At 36.0% G+C, this 23,752-nt stretch overlaps 1 protein-coding gene across 1 annotated transcript in view; it reads right to left on the bottom strand.

Moving 5' to 3' along the window:
* Positions 1–23,752, bottom strand: part of LOC150098964 (bromodomain adjacent to zinc finger domain protein 2B-like) — a 632,705-nt gene that overhangs the window by 353,475 nt on the left and 255,478 nt on the right. The window contains exon 13 of the mRNA XM_090405782.1: positions 11,525–11,569. Coding sequence (XP_090261908.1) covers positions 11,525–11,569 — 45 coding nt within the window. The remainder of the gene's footprint in view (positions 1–11,524; positions 11,570–23,752) is intronic.

Here is a 23,752-nt window from a genome sequence, read left to right as displayed (position 1 = left end):
AACAGTCTTTCTTTTTTGAATTTGCAGTGGTGGAGCATGGTGATTTTTTCCCATGAGATCCTGTGGGTTGTATCCAAGAAATGGTCAGCCAGGTCTGACTGATCAGTCGTGGTTGCAGATGTATGACTTGTGTTCCTCCAGGCAGATGATTGCTGATCTGCCTGTCTGTCCAAAGTATGCCAGCTTACAGGAACAGAGTGCTTTATAAACACCAGGCACTGAGAGAGGAAGGAGCTGATCTTTTGTAGAAAGGATAAGGGTAGCACGCTTGTGGTGGGGCTTAAATGTTGTGTGTAGGTTGTACTTTTTTAAAATCTTGGATTTTTTTTTTCCAATGTGCCACGGATATAGGGTATGGTGATGGCATTTCTAAACTCTTTCTGAAGAGAAGACTGGGGAATGGGGGAGGAACTGATTATTTTTTTAATACTGTGATCACTGTAGCCATTGGAGAGGAAAGTGTTGTGTATGTGGGCAAGCTCAGTTGTAAGGGAGGTTCCACTGGAACAAAGATTGTGGGCTCTCTTGGTTAGTTTTAATAATGCCATGTTGTTGAGCAAGGTCGTGAAATTGCTGAGGCTACAGGAATTTCAAATGAACATGTAGGATATATTAAGCATGAAGAATTGCAAATGAAAAAGCTTTGCTCAAGATGGGTGTCACGCTTGCTCAAAGCAGATCAAAAACGCACTCACATGAAAAATCTCTGAACAGTGTTTGGGCCATTTTAACAAGAATAAAACTGATTTTGTGTGTCAATTTATTATTATAGATGAGACCTGGATTCACCCTTACATACCAGAATCCAAACAGCAGTAAAAACAGTGGACAAAAGCCAGTTGTTCAGCATCAAAGAAGACAAAGTCGGTTCCATCAGCAGGAAAGGTGGCATTGGTGTTTTGGGAAGCTAAAGGCATTTTGTTTGTTAATTATCTTCTCATCTCATCTTCCTTTTACACTCTTTTTACCTTGCAGTGTAGAGTGTTTTTATTAATCAATGGACCTCAAACCGTTCAAAGGGTAAGGTGGTCAGCCGTATGCCCCAGTGTATCCTATGTCCTATAGTTTTGAGTTCTCAAGGCTGGTTTGCCTGCTTTGCAGGATGAAAAACCCTACTGTCCATGCCCAAGCCAAAGAACAAGCTATGGCTAAGGAAGATCCTTAAGCTCCTCATGTCACTGATGGGAATAGAACCTAGGACACTCCTTCCCCAGGCACATGGTTGCAAAGCACCCAGCCACTAGGCTAACCGTGATCTTGAAAAAGGTAAAACAATAACCAGGGAATATTATTCTGATCTTTTAACCAGACTAGATGAAAAAATTCATGAGAAAAGACCCAGTTTGCATAAGAAAAAAATCACCTTTCATCAGGACAACGCACCTGCCCACAAAGGTGTTTTAGCAATGGGAAAATTAAGGAATATGCTCTATGAATTGTTGGAACATCCACCCTATTCCCCAGATTTGTCTCGCTCTGATTTCTATCTCTTTTCAAAACTAAAACTCTTCCTCACTGGTCAGCGTTTTTCTTTGAATCAAGAGGTGATCATAGCTGTAGAGGGATATGATATTTTGCAGATCTTACTGAGAACCACCACAGGGATGGGATAATGGTGCTGGAGCATTGCTGGAATAAATGTATTAATCTTAAGGGAGATTATGTTTAAAAATAAAAATAATTTTGAAATTATAAATTCGTCATTTCATTGTTAGGCCGAGAACTTTTCAGACCACCCTCGTACATAATTTTTATGATCCTGTAGGCAACTTTCAAGCATATCAATGCAAAGAAGTGGGCTAAAAAAAGCAGACAATGAAAACAAAGAAAGAATTTTCTAGTGCAGTGCTTCCGACCTACGTCTTTTAAAATTTTAGTATCACCAATGTGCCCCTTCTCAGGAAAAGCAATTTCAAAGAAGTTATAATATTTCATTTAAAAACGAATGATTATAAAGGTAATTGTTTTTTTTAACAGTTACATTCTAATAAACCGCAACCATCAGAAACAATTTTTTTAATTATTAAATACTTTTTCAGTTATATGAATCCAATATTATATACAGTAGAAACAAATCATGAATTTCAATAATAAATTTAATGGTTTCTGTTGGGAAGAAGTTAATTTGGTGAAATCTGGTTCTTATTTATTTTTAGCAACAAGTGGACCCCAAATCAGAAAGACTGATTTTTTTATTTATTTATTTTTTTTTGAGGACCGCAAGCTCAGAAAATGGGTGGTGAAACAACTGCAGAGGGCCATTAAAATTTATTATTATTATTCAAGTCTCCATGGAGTCAAAAGACTCATTGCAGGAGGTCCTTCCTAGGAAACACAAAGTCTATCAAGACTCATTGCAGGAGGTCCCTCCTAGAAAACAGTCTATCAAAACCACACCTTAAACTCATTGACCATTCTCGCTCTTATCACTCTATCCGGCAATGCATTCCACGGTTCAACCACTCACCACACAAAGAAACCACTCCTCACCCTCTTCTCACAGCTTCCTTTTGTAACTTCCAGGGATGGCCCCTTGTCATCACTCCTTCCCGCTGTACAACCAAGCGAAAGAACTCCCCAGTGTCAACCCTGTAACCACCTCTCAACAGTTTAAAAGTCTCAATCATATCACCTCTCCTTCTTCTATCTACCAAACTCTGCGGTCCACATTCCCTCAGTCGATCCTCATAGCTAACATTCTACAATCTCGAAACCATCTTTGTTATCCACCTCTGTACCTTTTCCACAGCTAATTTATCCGCTTTAAATCCTGGCGACCAAATCTGAGAACAACAGTCTAAGTGTGGTCTGATCAGGGTCTTATACAACAGAATGATAACTCTTTTATCTCTGCAGGTCAGCGTCCTTCTCAGCACTGCAGCATTCCTCTGTGTTACCTTCACCACCTTCGAAATATGTCCCCTGAATTTCAGGTTTCTATCAATCATCACCCCCAGATCTCTTGTCTCCTCTACTTCCTCCAGTACAGCTCCTCCAATCCAAGAACTTTTTTTGGGATATATTTATAATTATACATTTAAGATACGGTGTATTTGGGACACATCGATACAGCCTCCCATCGATGCATCCCAAACTTCAAGACTTTACATTTTGCTGCATTAAACTGACACACCCCATTCATTCATTCATCCATCTGTCTAGTTTATTCAAATCCTCTGGCAGGGCTACCACATCTTCACTATTACTAATAACCCTTCCCAGCTTCACATCATCTGCAAACAACTGAATATCCCCCTGCAATCCACTGACAATGTCAGTGATATAAAGGTTAAACAATATTTCCCAGTACTGAGTCCTGTGGGACCCCCACTTGTAACCTTCTGCCTTCTTGAAACTGTCCCACCATACACAACTCTCTGATACCTATCACACAGTCAATCCTGAATCCAGTTGACCAACCTGACGTCCAAACCCATGTGCTGCAACTGAAATATCAGCTTATCATGTGGCACCCTGTCGAAAGCTTTCACAAGATCCAAGAAAATGGCAGTACATGTCTTTCCCTCGTCTACTGCTCTTATAACTTTATTATAAAAGGCTAGCATATTACTAAAACAAGAGTGCCCCTTAACAAATCCATGTTAACTCTCACAGATAACATTACTCTCATCTGCCCAATGCTGTATACGGTCCCTCACTAATTTCTCCAAGATCTTAACAACTACTATAATTAGACACCTCCAGTCTGCTACCACCCTAATGCAACGGCACTATCTCACCTTCCTTCCATTCTCTGGGCACCTTTCCCATAGCTAGACCTTCATTGAAAAGCCAGGTCAAAGGAGCTGCCAGTTCTTTAGCACATTCTCTCAAAACTCATGGTGAAATACCATCCAGTCCCACAGCTTTACTGACATCCAGAGTACTCGGTATTTGGAACACATCTTCTCCTGCACCTCTAAACCTCGACCCTGCCCTATCCCTCTAGTATTAAAATTTACCTCCAGGATGAAATACTCCAATAAAGTGTTCATTGAACAATTCCACTATATCCTCTGCATCAGTCACTCTATTCCCATTTCTATCCCACAATCATTTCTCCTCCTGCTGGCCACATAGCTAAAAAAATTACCTAGGATTTTCTTTCGATCTTTGGGCCAATCTCTTCTCATATTCCAGTTTTGCCTTCCTTACCATACTAGTCACTCTCCTGGCATGTGTCTTATAGTCTTCATGCATCAGCTCTTCACCTGTCTCCCTATATCTCTTCAACAGCCTCTTTTTTATATGCAGTTCCCGTTTAATATTGTTTGTCATCCACTTTACACCAAATTGTGTGCTCTTCTTCACTTGTGGAATACGGCTTACTATTGCTGCTAACAAATATTCCTTCACAATTTCCCAAGCACTAATGATATCCCAGCCTTCCAATTCCTCCATCATGAAACTTCCCCAAATTGTTATCTAAGACTTTTATAATCACCTGCCTTATAATTCCACATACGTTCCCATCCCGTCTATTCATCTTTCAAGTCAAAACCACATAGTCACTCTCTCCAACTGGTGGGAACGATGTCATCTCAGCTATTATCAACTCTTCTGATGCTATGACCAAATCCAAAACTCTCGAACCTTTTGTTCTCTCTATTACATGTTGCCTAAGACATTTGTCCCTCAAGAATTCTAGAAATTCCATTCCCTTATTGCTACATGCATCTTCCTCTCCCCAATTTATACTGCTGTAGTTAAAATCTCCCATAACAATCATTCTTCTTGCACTTGCAAAGCTCAACACTCTAAACATCTCCTGGTCCCGACCCTCTGTGCTCCTTGGTTTATAGCAACACCCCACTAAATATCCTGTCTTGCCCACCTCTACCTAACACCATATGCTTTCAAAATCATTAGTGTCACTGCCTTCCAAAGCCTCCACTCTTAGAGGAAATAAGTCGTCACTTATCATAAGCAGTACTCCACCACCATGCTTTCCCTTCCTATCCTGCCGAAAAATGCTGTACCCTGCTACTTCTATTCCTGTATTTATATCCTCTTCTGTTAACCACGTCTCAGTGATCCCAATAATCTTTGGCCAGGATGTTGCTATCAGCACCACCAATTGCTCTCCTTTATTTGGGATACTCCTGGCATTAGTATAAATCATAAAAATGCCACTGTTTCTATACCTAGCATTATCCTCTCTAGACTCCACTGGGCTCAGCGTTACCTGATGTCATCCCCCTTCTCCCAAGTACCCATTCCTACAAGAGGCTACCTCTGCTACCATTCACCTTGGGTATTCTACTTTCCCTGCTGCATTGACGCACCGACTCGCAATCTTTCCAGATGCCCACGTCCTTCCTCATTCAAATGCAAGCAGTCCTCGCATACAATTCCTTTCTGTCCTCAAACACCCTTCAAGCATCCACATATTCCAATCCTCTGTTCTGACACATTCTAGCTATTATGTTATTCAATATTACTGCTCTTCTGCTCAGCTCATCACTATCATACCTAGGTAACATGCACACTATCTTTCCTCTCTGTGTTTTCTTGTGTACAACCTCAAGAAAGAATCTCATATCTCTTGCCACCCAATTTACATTGCCTCTCAAGTCATTCGTTCCTACCATCACAATCATCTCATCCACCCTTTCACCCCTCTTAATTGCCATAGCCACACTTTCTATCGTTCCTCCAGACAAACACTCCTCAAGCATCCTATCTTGCACACCATGGATCACTGCGTCCCCATTCTTTATACCTTTTACCACCCTGTTTCTCAATTGCTAACCTGCATCCCTCACTCTCTCTCCTCTAACACTTTCTCTCTGTGTTCCCTACTTACCTGCCTTTCTGATATCACTCTATCCCTGGTTCCAGCACTCCCTCGCATTCTTCTCATTCCCTCTCTTCTACTGTTCCTATTCTCTCCTCTTCTATCATTCCCATAACTCTCCCTCACTCTTACTCTGATTCGCCTTGCATTCATTCCTTCCATTCGCCTAATCTCATCTTTCACACTTCTCATTTTATTCCCTAGACATTCCACCCTCTCTTTTAGCTCATCTCTCTCTCTGCAAGCCAGAGAGGGAGAGAGAGATGAGCTTGTTTGCCATTCTTCCTCCCAATTGAGACCATCTCCAAAAACTTCGTAATCATTCAACCTTTCAACACTCCCCATGATTCCGAAATTTAGCAGAATGTCGAACTACTGTATTTGAATTCAAACTTTTAATGCAAAGATGTCAAACCACATGGTTAAAATGCAATCATGCAATTAACCAGACGTGCCTCTAATAGGTCAATCATAGTACCAAGACACAATTTTAAAAAAAATTCCTTTAGATGTTTTAGTTACTGAAAAGTACATTATAGAATAGCCCCACAATAATCTATAATATCAAGTCCAAAAAAATGTAAGTGGCTTGTACTCCTTAAGGACCTTTCGCATACCATACTTTAGGAAATACTGCTTTAGATGTAACTAATACTGCTTATAGAACGTGCATACCTGGATCAAATAGCTGTTTAAAACTGAAAACTAAAGATTCATTACAGTGAATAGATTATGGCATCTATGTAATATACACAAATTGATATCATCAGGCAAAAGAAGGCAAACAAATGTGATCAATGATTCCAGAAAAATATAACAAGTTGGAGAATAAACTTCAAATAAAGATTGTGATGAGCTATCATCTATTATATCCATTCAAATTTACTATTAATTGAATCAGTCATTTTTACTTTTCTCATCTCAAGATCTGTGCAGATCATATCATATTTGTTAACAGCATCTTCAGGGCACAAAAATAAAAAGTTACACCACACATGACAAATAAATAGTGAAACAACTTCTAAAACAATTAATGTCTTTGATGAGCTTTTTTTTTTAAGAAAGCCTTTGGTCATCCCATCTCATAGGGTCTTCTCCATAATTTTTGAGATAGGAGTGCATTTTAAAGCTGATGCAGATTCTAAAGTCGTTCAGGTTTATAATGTTCTTAGATGTTTTCTTCCATTCTATCACTACCTATACAATTATAGATGGCCACAGATACTCCTATATATAAACTATAAACACTATATAACTATAGTTTCCCAGTGTAGAATAATTTGCAAGTGCATAATTCCTGGTGTGTCTGATTATAGAAGTGGATGAATCAGCTCACTGCAAGGCAGATAAAGGATACTTAGTTTATTGTATATGATTTGAACAAAGTGGGATGTTCTTTTAATTCTTGATTTTCTTTTATTTTTTTTTACTTGCAATATTTAGGATATGATTAGAATTAAACATGATGTGGTCAGTATTAAGGGGGAGGGGGTTCCAAAGTCACCATAGAGTCAGATCATGGCCATGGTCCAAAGGGGAACAGTTGTTTAACCCTTTCCCAAGGTAAAGCATACCTACAGTGGATGTTGGAATGGTATCATTTATACAGAGGTGTACAAAGTATATGTTTACAAGTCATCCTTATTATACCAAACTGGGAAAACTGTTTGGTTTACAATGCCAAATTAGCATTTAGGGATATGACTTGGGAGGGGGAAAAAAATGCTTAATGTAAAATTTTGCTGAATTAAATAATTTGCCTGAGCCCTTCTTTAATGAACAACCATAATCTTCATTAAAGAAATGAGAATTATTAAAATATGATGAATGGTTAAAAAAAAGAGCTGCTGTACTCATATTATGGGAAAGGGGGAGGGGTTCTGCATGGGTTGTAGTCAAATCATGACTACAACCCATGCAGAACCAAGTAAGAACAACTTCTCTGTGCAGTTTAGACGGACATAAAATATTATGATCTTGATTAGGCAGCATATTAATAATTTGCTATTCCATAATGTCTGCCTGAATAAACATTAGTTTCTGTCTTAAGCTGTCTGTAATCAGTACAGCAAACAGTGATCATGTAGGAAACAAGGTGACTTAGATGTAGTATCTACCACCTTACTTAGAAAAGGCCCTATACTTTCTTGCACAACCTGTTGCAAATGACATCAGCATAAGACTAGGATCTTTCTCCCTTTTTCTTGCCCTCCATCTCTTCATCCCAATGTGGCTTAGGATCCCAAACAGGAAAACACCTACGTGGAGTGTCCTGACCTAATGTAACAAATCCAAGACAGAATAATGGATATGGGTGTTACATATTGAGCTTCATAATACCAACAGTGAGCTGGATAAATTCCCATAAATGATGCACATTTGGTAATGTTATGGTTTGACATACTGGGCTTCATAACAGCTGCAGTAAACTTGATTAATTTGAATAAACAATGCACATTTAGTACTGTTGCAGCTTTATGTGGCATCAGGTAAGTTCTATGGTATGCAGCTGAGAAGAAAATAGGTATTCTCTAAGCATTTTAAAAAGATGCTGGTAGATGAAAAGAGGGATGGAGTGCTTGCAGGAGCTGCACAGATTAAAACAGCTACATAATGGATGATACACACACACACACGCACACACACACACACACACACACACACATTGTATATAATATAGGCATGCCCATAGAAAAAGTTGTTTTGCAGCATGTGTTGTCTTCTGCAATATTTAGAGCTTGAAACAGTTGTGATACACAGAAAAATGGATGCATGGCAGTCTTCCACTTATTAAATATGCTTCCCTAATGCAGACAAAAGTAGTGCATGTTGTTAGTTCGTTTGTTTCAATATAAAGACTTAGAGATAGATGATGTGCTAATTGTCGTTATTTTTTCTTACAGGAGCACAGATGTGTGCAACATACTCAAGTTTTAATAAGATGAATGGTTGGTGGAGTTTAAGCAAATAACATCGGTCAGCACTCCCAAGAGGTAGAATTAGGGTGTGAAGGATGTTCAACAGCTTCTGATCTCATTCCTTGCAGTAAGAATGTAAATATCTTAATGAATAGGCATCCTTATAATTTTTCGTCTGATGCAAATGAGCATCATTTGTCAAAGTCTTCATTTTGAGTCATGATTGCAACAAAAGTGCACACTTCTATGGTGAAAACACCTAAACGCATTTGCGTTTAGGTGTTTTCACCTAAAGTATTGAAGAACAAAAGAAAGATGGTCAAATCATTAATACAGATGACACTGTTTATGCCTGGAGGAAGTTCTGTTTAATGTTGCAGTAAACATTTTAAAACTTGAAAGAAAGGTCCCTTGCGGGAAATTCATCTTTTCACAGAGGAAAGATCAGAGGTGAACTAGAGCAAGGACAGCTGAGGTCATACTGAATCAGTACAAAGGTACATCAGTAAAGAAGGAATAAGTAAATAGCATCTTATGTACATAAAAACTGTTGTAAAAATTATGTACGAAAAGTGTATTGATAAAAAGAACAGGTATAAAAATAAATATGATCTGAACTTATGGTTCACATTGATATAAACATATAAGCAAAGCATTTATGTTATGGAGCACTCTTGAATCAGAATGTGTATTTTGACTGTAACTCATTTTAAATAAAAAAGACAAAAAATTTGTATTGCACATAATGTGAAATACAAAATTTTGTTCTTTTATTTTGATGACAGCTTTCCTGAAATGGCCTTACTTCATGCTGTAAATCGATTGCATCTTTTATCATTACTTTTGAGTCCTTGACACTGGTCTTTTCCGTTCCTTTACAGCTTTTAATTTCTAGATTTTAATCTTTTAACATTTTTCACTTTCAATTTTTATAAGTTTTATTGTGCATTTACTATTAATAACACATAATGATTACTGAATTTATTCTCATCCACATTCCATCTATTAATAGTACAGTCTATTATTTTTACACTGTAAACTCTTTTATTCATACCTCAGTTTTTAAATTTTAAAAGTAAATGGAGCTCCATCTTACTATTTTATCTATCACTAATATCCTATTCACTCATTACTGCTCCGAATTTCAAACGTCGTTATTGCCATTTCACCACAGCACAGCAAAGGTATGCAATAACACTTATATATGATAATTTCATTAAAATTTTAATTTATAAAGAGTTGCAGTGTCAAAAGACATGTCCCGATCCAAGGGTGCTCCATAACATATAAGCTTTACTTATCTCTTCATATCAAAATATAGAAAAATATCTAATCTATACACAATCTAGATAATTTGTGTAAATAAATAAATTCTATACGCAATTATAAATGTTAATTTTTTTGAAAAAATTTAAGACCAAAATGAGTACTTAATAATCAGATAAAGTTTGAGTATAATAAGGCTCAGACATAATAAGAAGCACTAAAATAGTGACTGCACTCATTGACATAATTAGGGTAACTGATCAGGATATGCTTTATTGATGAAGCTGAACAACAGAACTCACCCTCAATAGAAAGCAGTGTAAGATGACTATGACCTATGCATAGAAGGAAGAGGATAGCAAGAACAACTTCCTCTTTATAATCCCTGCAGTGCAGATTAGACTGTGGTAATTTAATTCGAGGCTTGATCTGATAGAGATTGTTGTCAGTCTCTATCAGTGTAGGGGACAGGCAGCTGTAATTCTTGAAAAATGAGCTGTCTAGCTGCAGTATCTGCAGTCTCGTTTCCCTTAATCTCAACATGGCTTGTGACCTTGTATAACCCCATAGAGGTTATACAAGGCTAAAACTTCTTTCAGCCTGAAGGGTTTCATGAATGTGTACAGGTAATGCATCTCTGGACATCATCTATACATTTTATGTAGTTTAATTAATGCAAACACTATGGCTTGAAGTTCAGTGGTAAATAAATTTGCTACATTTCAGCAGGAATCCAATAAGCTTCTAATTTTGAACCATCTAAGTAGACAGGCACAAAATCAGAGTATTCTGTTCTATGAGCTTCAAAGAGTTGCTGGCAGACATCAGGAATGGTGAAATTTTTCAGTAAGCTGTATGATGGTATGCATGAATGCCATGTCATCAACCCTCATATACAGAAATGCTTTTATTCACAAACCAATGAGACATGTGGCAATGAAAAGAATGAGATACTAATTCTTCCACCATGGCACAAAAAATAACTGGCCATGTGGGATGATCATCTAGGTATTTTATTTTAGTCAATATGGATAGCTGCAGATGTTAAAGTGACAAAGGTGGTTCATTTCTTTCAATGTAAAGACTAGAAATCAATGAATTCAGAAATGTTCCAGTTGCAATTCTCATTGCTTCATGGTGGATACCAGTCTGAGAAAAGCACTTTATCATAAAGGCTTGAAGTCTAAACAAATACTAGAGGAACCAGAACTAGAAAACTTGTCAAAAAGAGATTTAATACTGATCCTCTGTGAAGCGAGTAACAGGTAAACACACCATCTAATGGAGATGGTGTGTTTACCTGCTTCATTACTTCTGTTACCACAAAAAAGAATAATAATAATAAAATAAAGAAAAATGAAAATATATTAATAATAATAAACCATCCAAATTTTCTGGATTTTAAAACTAGCAAGTGTTTAGGTAGTTTAACTTAGAAATGTACACAGATTTACTATAATACATACTAATGAAAAGCACAGGTATAATAAATAATTTTATTATTATGTCTTTTTATGGTTATCAAATATGTAAAAAATATTACCTGTTCTCTTAAAAACACTGCTTGCTGCCTTTTCATTTCTCTTTCCTATGCATACACAGATCAAGTGTCAAAAAGAAGAGAGAGAAAGGAAGAGAGAGAGAGAGAGAGATAGTTAGTAGAGTTAAGAAATGAAATATTTTTATAGCAAAATAGTGTTCAAAAATGCTACCACATCTGCTATGTTTATGTGAAATTTATCAACACTGATGCAAAGTTTTATTTGAAAACTCAACAAATAATAACAGATTCAGTGCAAAGCAGTAGAAAGTCAGAGATAAAAAAGGTTGGTGCTTGGTACCCCCCCCCCCCCACCTCTGTGCTGCTATTTAACACACAATCATTGATAAATGTGTATGTACTATATCATCCTGTTGGTATTTCTTTCATGTGCTTCTATATTTTTATTACACTATGCTGCAAAAACAATGTAAAAATCTAAATAATCCAAAAAAAAAAAAATCTCTTTTTGTAGACTTTCTGCTAACTGCTGATAAATGAACATGTATTTTGATCCAGTCCACGAACAAAAATGGGAGTCAGTTCCAGCAGTGAAGTTGAATATGTTAAACTTTGGATCATGAACCAACCAGCTCACAGATTTGGTTGAACAAATCTGCAGAAATTCCCTACATCCTTTCATAGCTAAGAATTTATGGAGACACAACACACGTGTTAGAATAATTACTTTACTTATCATTAAGAAAGTAACATTTGCCGTTTCAGCCTCTGCACTAAGGTCATCATCATCAGAAAAACATACATATGTAGAGGATACAAGGTACATGGCACTCCACTACACAAATGTTTTTTAATAATTCCTTCTGGTCTGACCTCTAGTGGGAAAAAACTACATTAATTTTTAAATTATTTGATATTATATTATATTATATTATATTATATTATATTTAAACTATAACATTAATTTTAAAAGTAATACAAAAAAAATATTTTTTTGTCTCCATAAATTCTTCACTGTGAATGCTGACCACTGTGTAACCCTAAAAGAAACAATAGTCCTACATCTTTCATTGACTCACTAATAAGTAATATCTGATTCTGTGCAAAGCAGCAGAAAGGAAAATAAATTAAAAAAAAGTTTTTGCTGGTAATTCCTCTCTTTCTGTTGATATCAAACAACATACAGCCTAGTGAGATAAATATGTGATATCTTCCTGTAATTCTTTCATTCCCAAAATTCTTTATTTTTGTAGTATAGCGTATATATCTTTCTATATACACTAAGCAACAAAAATAACGTAAACCATGGACATCTGAATTTTCCAAAATCCTCATTTACACCAATTTTTTTTTTTCTGATTGCAAGTGCTACTCTCTCTCTCTTTCTCTCTCTCTATAGACTTTCCACTAACTTCTGATAAATGGACAAGGATTTTGATCCAGTCTTCCTCCAAAATGGAAGTAGGTCCCTGCAGTGAAGCTGAATACTTTAGAATTTGAACCATGTGCCCCAACTAGCTAATTCTTCTCAAAGATGTACTAAGACATTATCAAGATACTTAAATGATTCGTTTTCACAGCGTCACTAGATACAGTGATACTTTGTATAAAATACAGATTTGTCCACAAGATTAATATAACAAGGTATCTCAGTTCAAACCAGGAGAAATATATCCCATGCCATAAAAGAAATGTGTAAATAACATTCTCCTGACATTCACCATGGCCATCCTCCCTTGCATAAAGTAGACAGGTACAAAATCAGAGTATTCTGTTCTATGAGCTTCAAAGAGTTGCTGGCAGACATCAGGAATGGTGAAATTTTTCAGTAAGCTGTATGATGGTATGCATGAATGCCAATCATCAAAAGTGTCAGCTGGGAAGCTCAAAACAGCAGCACATTCATTTCATGGCAGAACCTGCAGAAATGACATATGTATTTATAAACTCTGTAATAAGTAGTGTGATTCAGTCTCATTATGTAAGTAGTATACCAACTAAGGTAACAAATGGGATTATATAAGTCCTATATCCTAACTTAAAAGATAATTCACTGGCATATGTTATACACTGTATATGATAGCAAGATGATTTTTAAATGAATGAGACTCTGCCAAGGAATAGTCTGGATTCCAGATTAGAAAAACACAATAATCAAGTCCCAAATTATTATTATTATTACATAGCACCTCCAGGGAATCCAAGGACTCATCGAGGGAGGGCACCTATTCTACAACTCTCCGTCACCACCACTCAACTACATTCATCATCTACACCAACGTCATCTACCGCCGACCACCACTACTACTAGCATTGTTCACAAACATCCATACCCACGGTGGGATTCGAACCTGCAGCCTTTTGGCGAGAGAGCGGATACACTAACCGCTCGGCCAACCAGCCCGAGTGGTTAGCGTATCCGCTCGTCATTATTTAAAATTGCCTGGCCAACCAGGCTATTTTAAATAGTGATTTATAAAATCCCAATTTTGAGGTTCAAAGGGGAAGCATAATAAATGATTCTCTCAAACAGGATCACTTACCCCCTCTTCACCAATTCCACTTTGATTCTATGCGATAAAACCTAGAACCAAAACAATCAAGTGGAAGATTGGGTACAAAGCCCAGTGGGAAGATTGGTTAGGTATAGACAAGATAAAGAAGATGTACGGCAAGTTTGGAGACCTTAAGGTAGCAGATACAAAACCAGGGTCAGCTGTGGATAGCCAGTAACCAATTCAGCTGAACTTTTTTTTTCTTTTTTTTTCCCCATATTCTAAAGTCTCACAATAGAAGATTGAACTGCGCAATGGGAAATGACTCAGACATGTTAACAAATATAAGCAGGAGAAGGAAAGGAAAAATAATGAATATAAACAACAAAAATATATGGAATGCTGCAAGTTAGAATGTTAGAAGTATTCATCACAGACACCAAGACCTAGACAAACCTCTAACAGTAAGAAATACCAATTTAGCAGCAATAACAGAAACAAAAAGGCTCAGATGAAACAGATAACTACATCTATATTGACATAGAAATCAAAAATGAAGAAAGAACAAAAGCAGGAGTAAATATATATTTCTATTCATAAATTAATCAAGAATAATATCACACATTATGAGAAGTCTAGAAATAAGGTTACAAAAAAACCACTGCTTCCTGACTATTATTGTCTATGCCCAAAAGAGGAAGGGAGAGAGAAAGATAACAATGCATTCTATTCAGACTTCTAAAAAATAACCACTAATGATATTTTTTATTAATTGTAGATTTCCAGGCCAGAGCAGAGAGCATTCCATCTGGTACAAATACAGGAACAAACAGTGAAGATATATGCAACAGAAATGGAGACAGACTTAAGAGATTTCTCTACATATAATAACTTAGATGCCACTAAGACTTTTTTTTTTTTCCCAAGAATAAAGATTAACATGAAGTCACTTGGGAAGCAAGAAATTTCATTTAAGCTATATAATAGCTTAAATGAAAAGAGCTAACATCCTAATAAGAACAGGGTATTCAAAGTTGCAGATATAAAATCAGACCATTACCTATTACAAAGAAAATTGATACTAACTCACTTTGTCCCCAAGATTATTTAAAAGTAATCAAATCAAAGCAAAGAAAAATTCCCAAGAATCTTTTAGGGTTCAATTTTTGGTTGACAAAAGTATTAGTTACTTCTGTGACAAATGAATAACTAACACTGGGTTTAATAGGCCATGATAATATAGACAGACTGACTAGTTTCACACATATGCTAATGGTTTCTTCTGGATTAGGGGGGGAAAAACAATAAGCAGTAAATATGAACCATTCCATAATTAAAACCAAACATGCAGGAACCATTGCATGAGTCTCAATCATTGTTCAGTAGATATGCATGATAGTTGGCAGAAAGGTTCAAGTCTCATATGTGGAAAGATCTAATAAGTGACTTCCGAATATCACAAAATCATTCCTTGATTTCTGTTGAATGTGCCTTGTGAGTAGATAACCATCATAGCCTGTTTGATGTTGCAGGCACTGAAGTAGTCTTCCATGTAAGGTATGGAGCTCTTATCCAATTCAATATTGTGGTAAGTGTGGCAGAAATGGAAAGCTAGGCCTAAGCTCTGTTGTTATTAATGTCTCCAATATGCTCTTTTTGTCTAATTTCCATACTTCTAGATGTTTGCCCAATGTATGCAAGGCTACAAAAACATCGAATACTGTAAACTCCAGGATGCTTATTGAAAGGATTATATGTAACAGACCTTAGGTGAACGTAACAGACTGCATATACTCAAAACGAGTTTGAAAGTTGCTCTTAGGTCATTAGATTTCGAGAGAATGGTAATTTTTTGATACAAAGTTGCCAATATAAGGGATGGAAACCAAGGCTCTGTAGTGAATGTTATGGATCTGTTGTGGGGCAGGATTAGAGAATAGTATTCTTTGTGTAATTTTCTTAGAATATCAACTGCTCCCCAATAGTTGGTAAAGAGACTGTAATTCTTCTTTAGTGTTTCTTCATCTCCTATAATATAGATTGCTCTTTTTTTTAAGATATGTATAATACTAATTTATGCGATATATAGTGCAATGAAAAGAAATGTAGTTAACAACCTGTTTTAGTGGGCTTACAGTATATGCTTAAAGAGTGGCCTTCTTCCACTTTTTTAGAAATTAAAACATCTAGGAAAGATAATTTTCCTTCATTTTCAAGTTCTAAAGTGAATTTAATTTTATGATGAAGGGAATAGATGAAAGAAAATCATGTAACTCAGCCACACTGTGCTTCCAGATTATAAATATGCCATCTAGGTATCTCTGCCAAAGTGGTGGTTTTGGATTTGTGGATAGCAGGAAATCTTTTTCAAAAGTTTTCCATTAATAAGTCACCACATGGAAGAGATAGAGGGGCTTCCCACTGCAAAGCCAGATAGCTGCCTGTAGATTTTCCCATTCTATTCAAAATAATTTGAACTGACACAATGCCTAAATAGTTGAGAGATGTCAGAAGGGAACAGATCATCTGCAAATGCCATAACTTCATCTACAGGAACATTTGTGAACAAAGATACAATATCTAGACTAGCTAGAATGCCTGTTAAGATTGAAATTTCTCCTAGTTTTTCTACAAAATGTTGCAAGTTTTAATGAATCAGTCAATGTGTCTGATGTGCTCCTTTTGAAGATTAGCCAAATGTTTCAATAACAAATAAGTAGGCTAACTAATACAATCTACGATAGGCTGAAGAGGAATATTAGTCTTGTGTACCGTGGGCATTCCATATAATCGTGGAGTTAAAGGATTGCATTGATTTCAATCTTTTTTTTGTTTCTTCATGGTTTGTCCCAAGTAGGGTCATAATCTAATGGAGTGCAAGTAGAGGTATCAGAGAGTAAAAATGAAATTTTGGACATATAATCATTTGTATTCATGATAACAGTTGAATTGCATTTATAAGCCTTAAGTACTACAGCATGATATCTTCTTCTTCTTTAAATTTGAAAAAGCTCTTATTTCTCCTGAATTGATGTCCTTTTTGGGAAGATGAGAAGAAGCATCACAGTCTTCAATCTAATGTCATTTGCAAAGGGACTTTTCTATGTTGCAAATAATATCTATTTTAGGAACGTGTTCTAACATGAAGCATAATTGAACCCTTTCTGTAAAATGCTAGCTTCTAATGATGTCAAGTTATGATTAGCCAAGATAGAAGAGATAGAGAGAGAGAGAGAGAGAAGTGTGTATGTGTGTGTGGTGGGGGGTTACAACCTGGATACTGAAAGAATGATAATTGGTGGCAATTTGGGATTAAGCCAACCAAATTTTATTCTTATTAACTTAAACCATAACACAAAAAGATGATACAACATGGCAGAATTTCACGCACCATGTGTGAAATTCTGCTGGAGTATCAGCCAGTCGATCAAAGCATCTGTTGTTAATAATGATGTTTTCTCACTGGTTCAGGATACAAGAATACAGAAAATTTGAAACTGGAAGTGATTGCCATTTAGCATTAAGTAGGATAAACTAAAGATCATGTTAAAAGGAAAGTTAAGCAGCTTGAAGAGGTGAACTGTAGACTCAAATATTATTCAAGAAAAAATGAAAAAGATTGAAAACAAGAATCAAACCTTGGAGATTCAGTGGCAAACCCTGAAGAAAACATTGACTAATTCAGCAAAGAGGCATGTGGTGAGGTTTGCAAGGGTAGAAAAATCCTGACTAGATGATGGACTCAGGAAGTTAAAGAAAGAGTCAATCAAGGAAAAGAAGAAAGTATAATGAGAGTTCCTGGAAAATAAATCAGCATGTGATCTTAGAAATGATAGAAAATAATGCAAGAAAATCAAGCACTGTTGTAAAACTACTGCAACCAGAAGTCATAGGGAAATGTGGTAAGAAAATAAATATCAAGAAGGCAGAAAATTTTCTGGAGGCTATTGAAAAAGTTTAGAAATGGAGGAAAGAGTACTGTAAAAGGAATCAGAGATGATAAAGGTACGATAAAAACCGAAGATATTCTACGAGGGGGGGGGGGGGGGAAGGCTGGAAAGTTCTGATAAACACCTAAAACAAAATGATATTAAAGCAACTGATATAACAACAAGAAAGAACATACTAGTAGCAGAGTTATGAAGGTAACTTATTTTCTAATATTTTTATATCCTTGTATGTCCTTTCTTATGCTTATATCAGTTGTTTTATTATGATTTTTTGTTCTACTCATTTATCAGAACTTTTCAGACCCCCCCCCCCCAATAGATGTCTGGAGTACTTACATTAAAAGACTGCTAAATCAAATAACCACTGACAGAATGATGGTATAAACACTCAACATGAATGTAATCAGGAATACATAACCATACTTTAAGTAGAAAACGCAATCGATAACTTGAAATATGGAAAGGCAGCAGGAGTAGATGAAATTCAGCCAGAAATGCTCTAATATGGAGGTATAAAAGTTTTATGATGGCTGCACTGCATAACTCAGAAATCCTGGTTGGAGGGTGTAATTCCAGATGAATGGAGTAGAGTTCTCATGCAAACATCTAATAAAAAAGGGAGGTAAAACTAAATGTGAGAATTCTGAATTAGTCAATGTTTTCTTCAGGGTTGTTTGCCACTGAATCTCCAAGGTTTGATTCTTGTTTTCAATCTTTTTCATTTTTACTTGAATAATATTTGTGGATTTGAGTCTACAGTTCACCTCTTCAAGCTGCTTAACTTTCCTTTAAAATGAACTTTAGTTTATCCTACTTAACGCTAAATGGCAATCACTTCCAGTTTCAAATTTTGTAGATCTGGAAAAGGCATATGATATAGCCTCAAGAGAAAACCTGTTCAAAACACTACTGTGTATATGGTATAAATGGAACATTATATGAAGCATTGCTTAGCATTTATTTGGAATACATGTCATCAATTAGAACTGTAGGATATATAAGAAGATGGCTTGTAGATCAGGGCTGTCCAACCTTTGGTAATCTGAGGGCCGCATCATAATGCGTATCTAGTAATTTGGTGAGCAGCAGCGACACAACCTCGATAGCTGAACAAACGAACAACACTAATCGCACATTCACGTTCCCCATGAGCATGCGCATTTGAACAAAACAGTATAAGAACACTTCTTTGACACATCTACTATTTGAAAAACACATGGGTATATAGTGATGTCAACACACCATATTTTGTGATAGTTCTCACTGCATGCCTTTCCTGGCCTTTTGCCAGAAGGACATCAGGAAAATCTTGATACTAATAAGATTCCTGGTCCAGATGGGATTCATCCAGTTGTGTTCAAAACTCATGCTCCACAATTAACAATCAACCTATCACCTATTTAAGCTATTATATTCATCTGATATCTACCCAACAGCATGGATGCAAGCCTGTACCTAAAAAAAAAAAAGGAGATAAAAGTCAGCCATCAAATTGTCATCCCATTGCTCTAAACTCAGTATTCTCAAAAGTGATGCTCAACAACCAGCTTCTTCACTACCTACAGACCTGTCATTTAATTACTAGTCAGTAATATAGATTCCACTATTCCCATTCTACAGCAGACCTACTCACCAATCTTACCATTGGACAAAGGCCATGGAAAGATTTGGAGAAACACATGTGATCACTCTTGACATTACAAAGGCATTTCAAGTGTCTGGCATCAAGGCCTACTGAACAAGCTGCCATCTTATTAGTCTCTCTCCTGTGCTGTGTGATTGGATTGCCAGCTTCTTCAGTGGATGGCTTCGTTTCATCAATTTCTCTATCAATGCTGGAGCACTGCAGGGATCTATACTCTCATCTTCTTCCTTCATTACAATTACTTCAAATCCTATTCACAGTTTTGCTGATGACAGTACTCTTCATTCCTCTTCCTCATTTGAGAAACCATGTAGTACTCAAACAACTGAAACCTGAAGATCTTTCATAACTAATCACTTAAATTCTGATCTCCTAACCACCCTCAAATGGGGTGAAAACAATTTAATAAATTTCACTTCTATAAAAACCTAGGGCTATCTTATCAAATGCAAGAAAGATCCCACATCACTTTCACTTACTTTTGCTAATATTCCAATTTCCTTTCAAGCTAAACTTTCTCTTCATGGACTGACTGTCACATCCAGCTTATTCTGTCACAAACATATCAAACTACTCAGCTTCTAAAAAACTTTATTCTTTTTTGTTCAAAACATTACTTTTCATCTGCTCAATTCCTAACACTTCGTAAGTTTCAGATCTGAGTAACACTGGGATACTGTTCACATTTGGTGTGGTGTACTCATAAGAATTCTTAATGATATACAGAAGAAGACGATCTGCTTAACAGATCCCCCCCCCCCTCTCTCTGAGATTTGCTTCAGTCACTTTCTCCATTAGTTTCTGTACTGTGCCAATTCGAGTTTCAATTTCAATAGTGCGCTGCTCTACTGAGAACTGGCTACTGTCATTCCTCAACTTTCTTCCAACTACATAAGAACTCGAGCAGCCATTAGCCAACATCCATACACACACACACACACACACACACAGTTCAACTCCAATCATAGTGAACAAATTTCTTATCATCTTCATTCCACACACCTTTGTTCTTTGAAACAATGTTCTCCCACATTGTTTTTCCCAATGAGTACAATCTGCAACTCTTTACAAAACATAATAAATTACTTCTTTCTCCTTAATCACTTACCCACACGTGGCACTGTCGTGTTATAGGCCTTGTGACCTTGTGTGAAGTCATTATAATGAAGATTCTTCTCAGTATCAATAATATATAAATTGACCAACAATGACTCAAGGACTGATTCTTGTGGAGGCACCAGTGGTCATCTTAAGTCTGGCATACCCCTAAATCACACTATCTGTAACCCACTTATCCAAGTCAGAAGTTTATATTCCAATCTCCTATTATACAGTATTGCAACAGCCTCTCAGTATCCTATCAAATGCCTCAGCAAACTCCAACACCATCAGTGTGTATCCAATTCAACCATAATATTATTATAAAATAAGAGCAAATTGCTCACACATGATCTCTCTTTAGAAAATCCATGCTGTTTCTTGGAAAGTATAGCATGTCTGTAAACCCATTTCTGTAGAGGAGTTCTTACAAACTTCTCTAAAATCTCCATAACCACTTTAGATATAATGATGGGTTCGACAGTTAGACACATTAGTCTTTGTACCACCATTGTGCAATGGAATTATTATACATTCTTTTCATTCCTGTGATATCTTTCCTCAGCTCAGACACAAACTATATAAACATTTCAAGAGCCTGGCCAATTCAGATGAACATTCGTTAAGCATATGTGCTATTATCCCTCCTGTTCCTATTGCCGAATTCTTATACAGGTTATGAAACTGCTCTAAAACTACCTTCTTATGCACAGATATCTCTTCATCCAGTATAGTGTACACACACACACACACACACACACACACACACACACACACACACACACACACACACACACACACACACACACACACACACCAGGTTGTTTGAGCTAACCAAAGTAAATAATCATTATTTGATACTAATAAACAAGCTTAGGTGTTGAACATAATTCATAACTTATTCCAATGGTATGACAAAACCAAATGAATTAAATTATAAAAAAGATGTTTGTTAGTCAGTTTATATTTGATTGGTTTTCAAACCAGCATCTTCAGAGCCAAAAACAACATGTTATAGATGATATAGTTTACACATGACAATGAATAAGTCAAGCAAAATTGTAAGACAAAAGATGTAAACTCCTAATTTGGTGCTCTTTAATGTTGTAAAAAATGAAGTATTACTGCTACATAGGAGTTGATCTTAAGATAACAGCTCTCTCAAGTCTCCTGACCTGATGGTTACATTTGCTAAAAATTTGGCAAATGCAACCATCAGGTCAGGAGAGTGCTTAATAACCATGAATGAAACTAAAAATAATCTTTCTGACCTGTAATGACTTCTATATATAGCACAATGGTTTTTTCCAATCTAATTCTATATGAATGGGTGTACAAAGAATGGTCTGCCAGTCCAGACTTTCCATAATAATGGTAGTGAATATAATTATAATTTAGTTTGTTTGATGTTATAATATCATTAAAATAAGTTATGAATCAATATTTGAAAGCTGCATCAGCTTCTAAGACCAGGACACCATCTGAAATAAGTAAAGTTATTCTTCTACATTCATTCCTTCTTTTACTCAAGCATAACAATAAAATTCCTTTCGGATGTTTTTAGCCTGCAGAGCTAATTTCTTTTCATCTTCTGACTTAGCACTCCATAAAATACTCATAACTTTTCTGGCTGCACTTTATATATTTCATAACTTCCCTCACCCTTATTCTCAAGATATTTCTTCCTTCTTTCTTACTTACTAGTCCTTATTAAACAAGAGATCTTACAGATCTCTTGTTTAATAAGGTTGTATATCTATTTCACTTCCATCTTGTTTGTTCTTCAAACTCTAAAGACACATTCAGATACTGCATTATTTAAGCATCTTACAAGCCCTTCCATTCAATAACTAATACAATCAGACCAAACACAGTATTCTTATGAGTTTGTCATACTTTCTAGCTTTCTAGTTCAGTAAATAACCTGTCCTAATTGTAACATCCATATACTTATCTACTTCCCAGGTCAGTATGGCATGATTACTGTCACCAAATTGGTGGCAAAACAGTTACATCTTTAACTGAGACTACTTCTGATGCTATGATCAAATGCAATACTCTTTGGGTTTCAAGTTGGTGCATTCACATTCTGCTTGAGAAAGTCTTCTTGCCAGAGTTCAATAAATTCTCCTTCATTCTTATCATGCATTTTCTCTTGTACTCAATTTGGATAATTTTAAGTCACTCATAATGATTACTAGTATAGTACCCATTAGGGTAGGGGTCGGGAACCGGCGGCTCTGGAGCCATATGAGGCTCTTGGCTGAACAAAGTGCGGCTCTTTTATACTGAATTAAAAGATAAATAATTAATACAAACAACTTAAATATTGTTTTTTGATATGGCCTGTTTTTTTATGACATGAACAACTGACAACTACATTTGAAATACCACTAAATGTTAACCCTGCCTAAGGTAACCAGCACCACGGCGAAAATTTGAACTAATTGATCAGCTGTCAAACACCACAGTTTTTAGATACATACGAATACTGACTGTCAAAATAAATATTCTGTTAGTTAACTTATTTATTGTGGTACTAAACTGATGTTTAATTTGGTATCAGGTAATGTTATGCACAAATTAATTTTTATTATGTTAAATTTGTGTTTTTACTTGCAGGTAAATCTGTGATAATAACCCTCCTAATATGAGTTCAAGAAAAAGAAAACCAATTGAAGAAAACAGAGGATTCAATAAAATGTGGATAGAGAAATTTGCATTTATAGAAGTAAACGGAAATCAGCAATGTTTAATTTGCGATCTACGACTTCAAAATGAAAAATCAAGTAATGTTGAATGACATTTTCGAGGAAAACATTTAGACTTCAGTAAAAAATATCTTGAGAATGATAAAAGAAAAAAAGCTATTGAAGAATTACAAAAGAAAACATTGCTTCAGCAAAGAAATTTGTCAACTTGGACGAAATCATCGGCGATACTACTGAAGCAAGTTTTTTTGTTATCCGGAAAACTTTTTACCGATGGTGAATTTCTAAAAAATTGCATGTATAATGTTTCTGAAATTCTATATAAGGATATGAAAAATAAGGACGAGATTTCATTTCATTGCATTAAGAAG

The sequence above is a fragment of the Typopeltis vanoorti genome, chromosome 15 (assembly GCF_054136105.1).
Source record: "Typopeltis vanoorti isolate ZY-2024b chromosome 15, IOZ_Tvanoo_1.0, whole genome shotgun sequence".
Classification (NCBI taxonomy): domain Eukaryota; kingdom Metazoa; phylum Arthropoda; class Arachnida; order Uropygi; family Thelyphonidae; genus Typopeltis; species Typopeltis vanoorti.
Note: the sequence above shows the minus strand (reverse complement) of the source record. Positions and strands in the feature narration are given on the sequence as shown.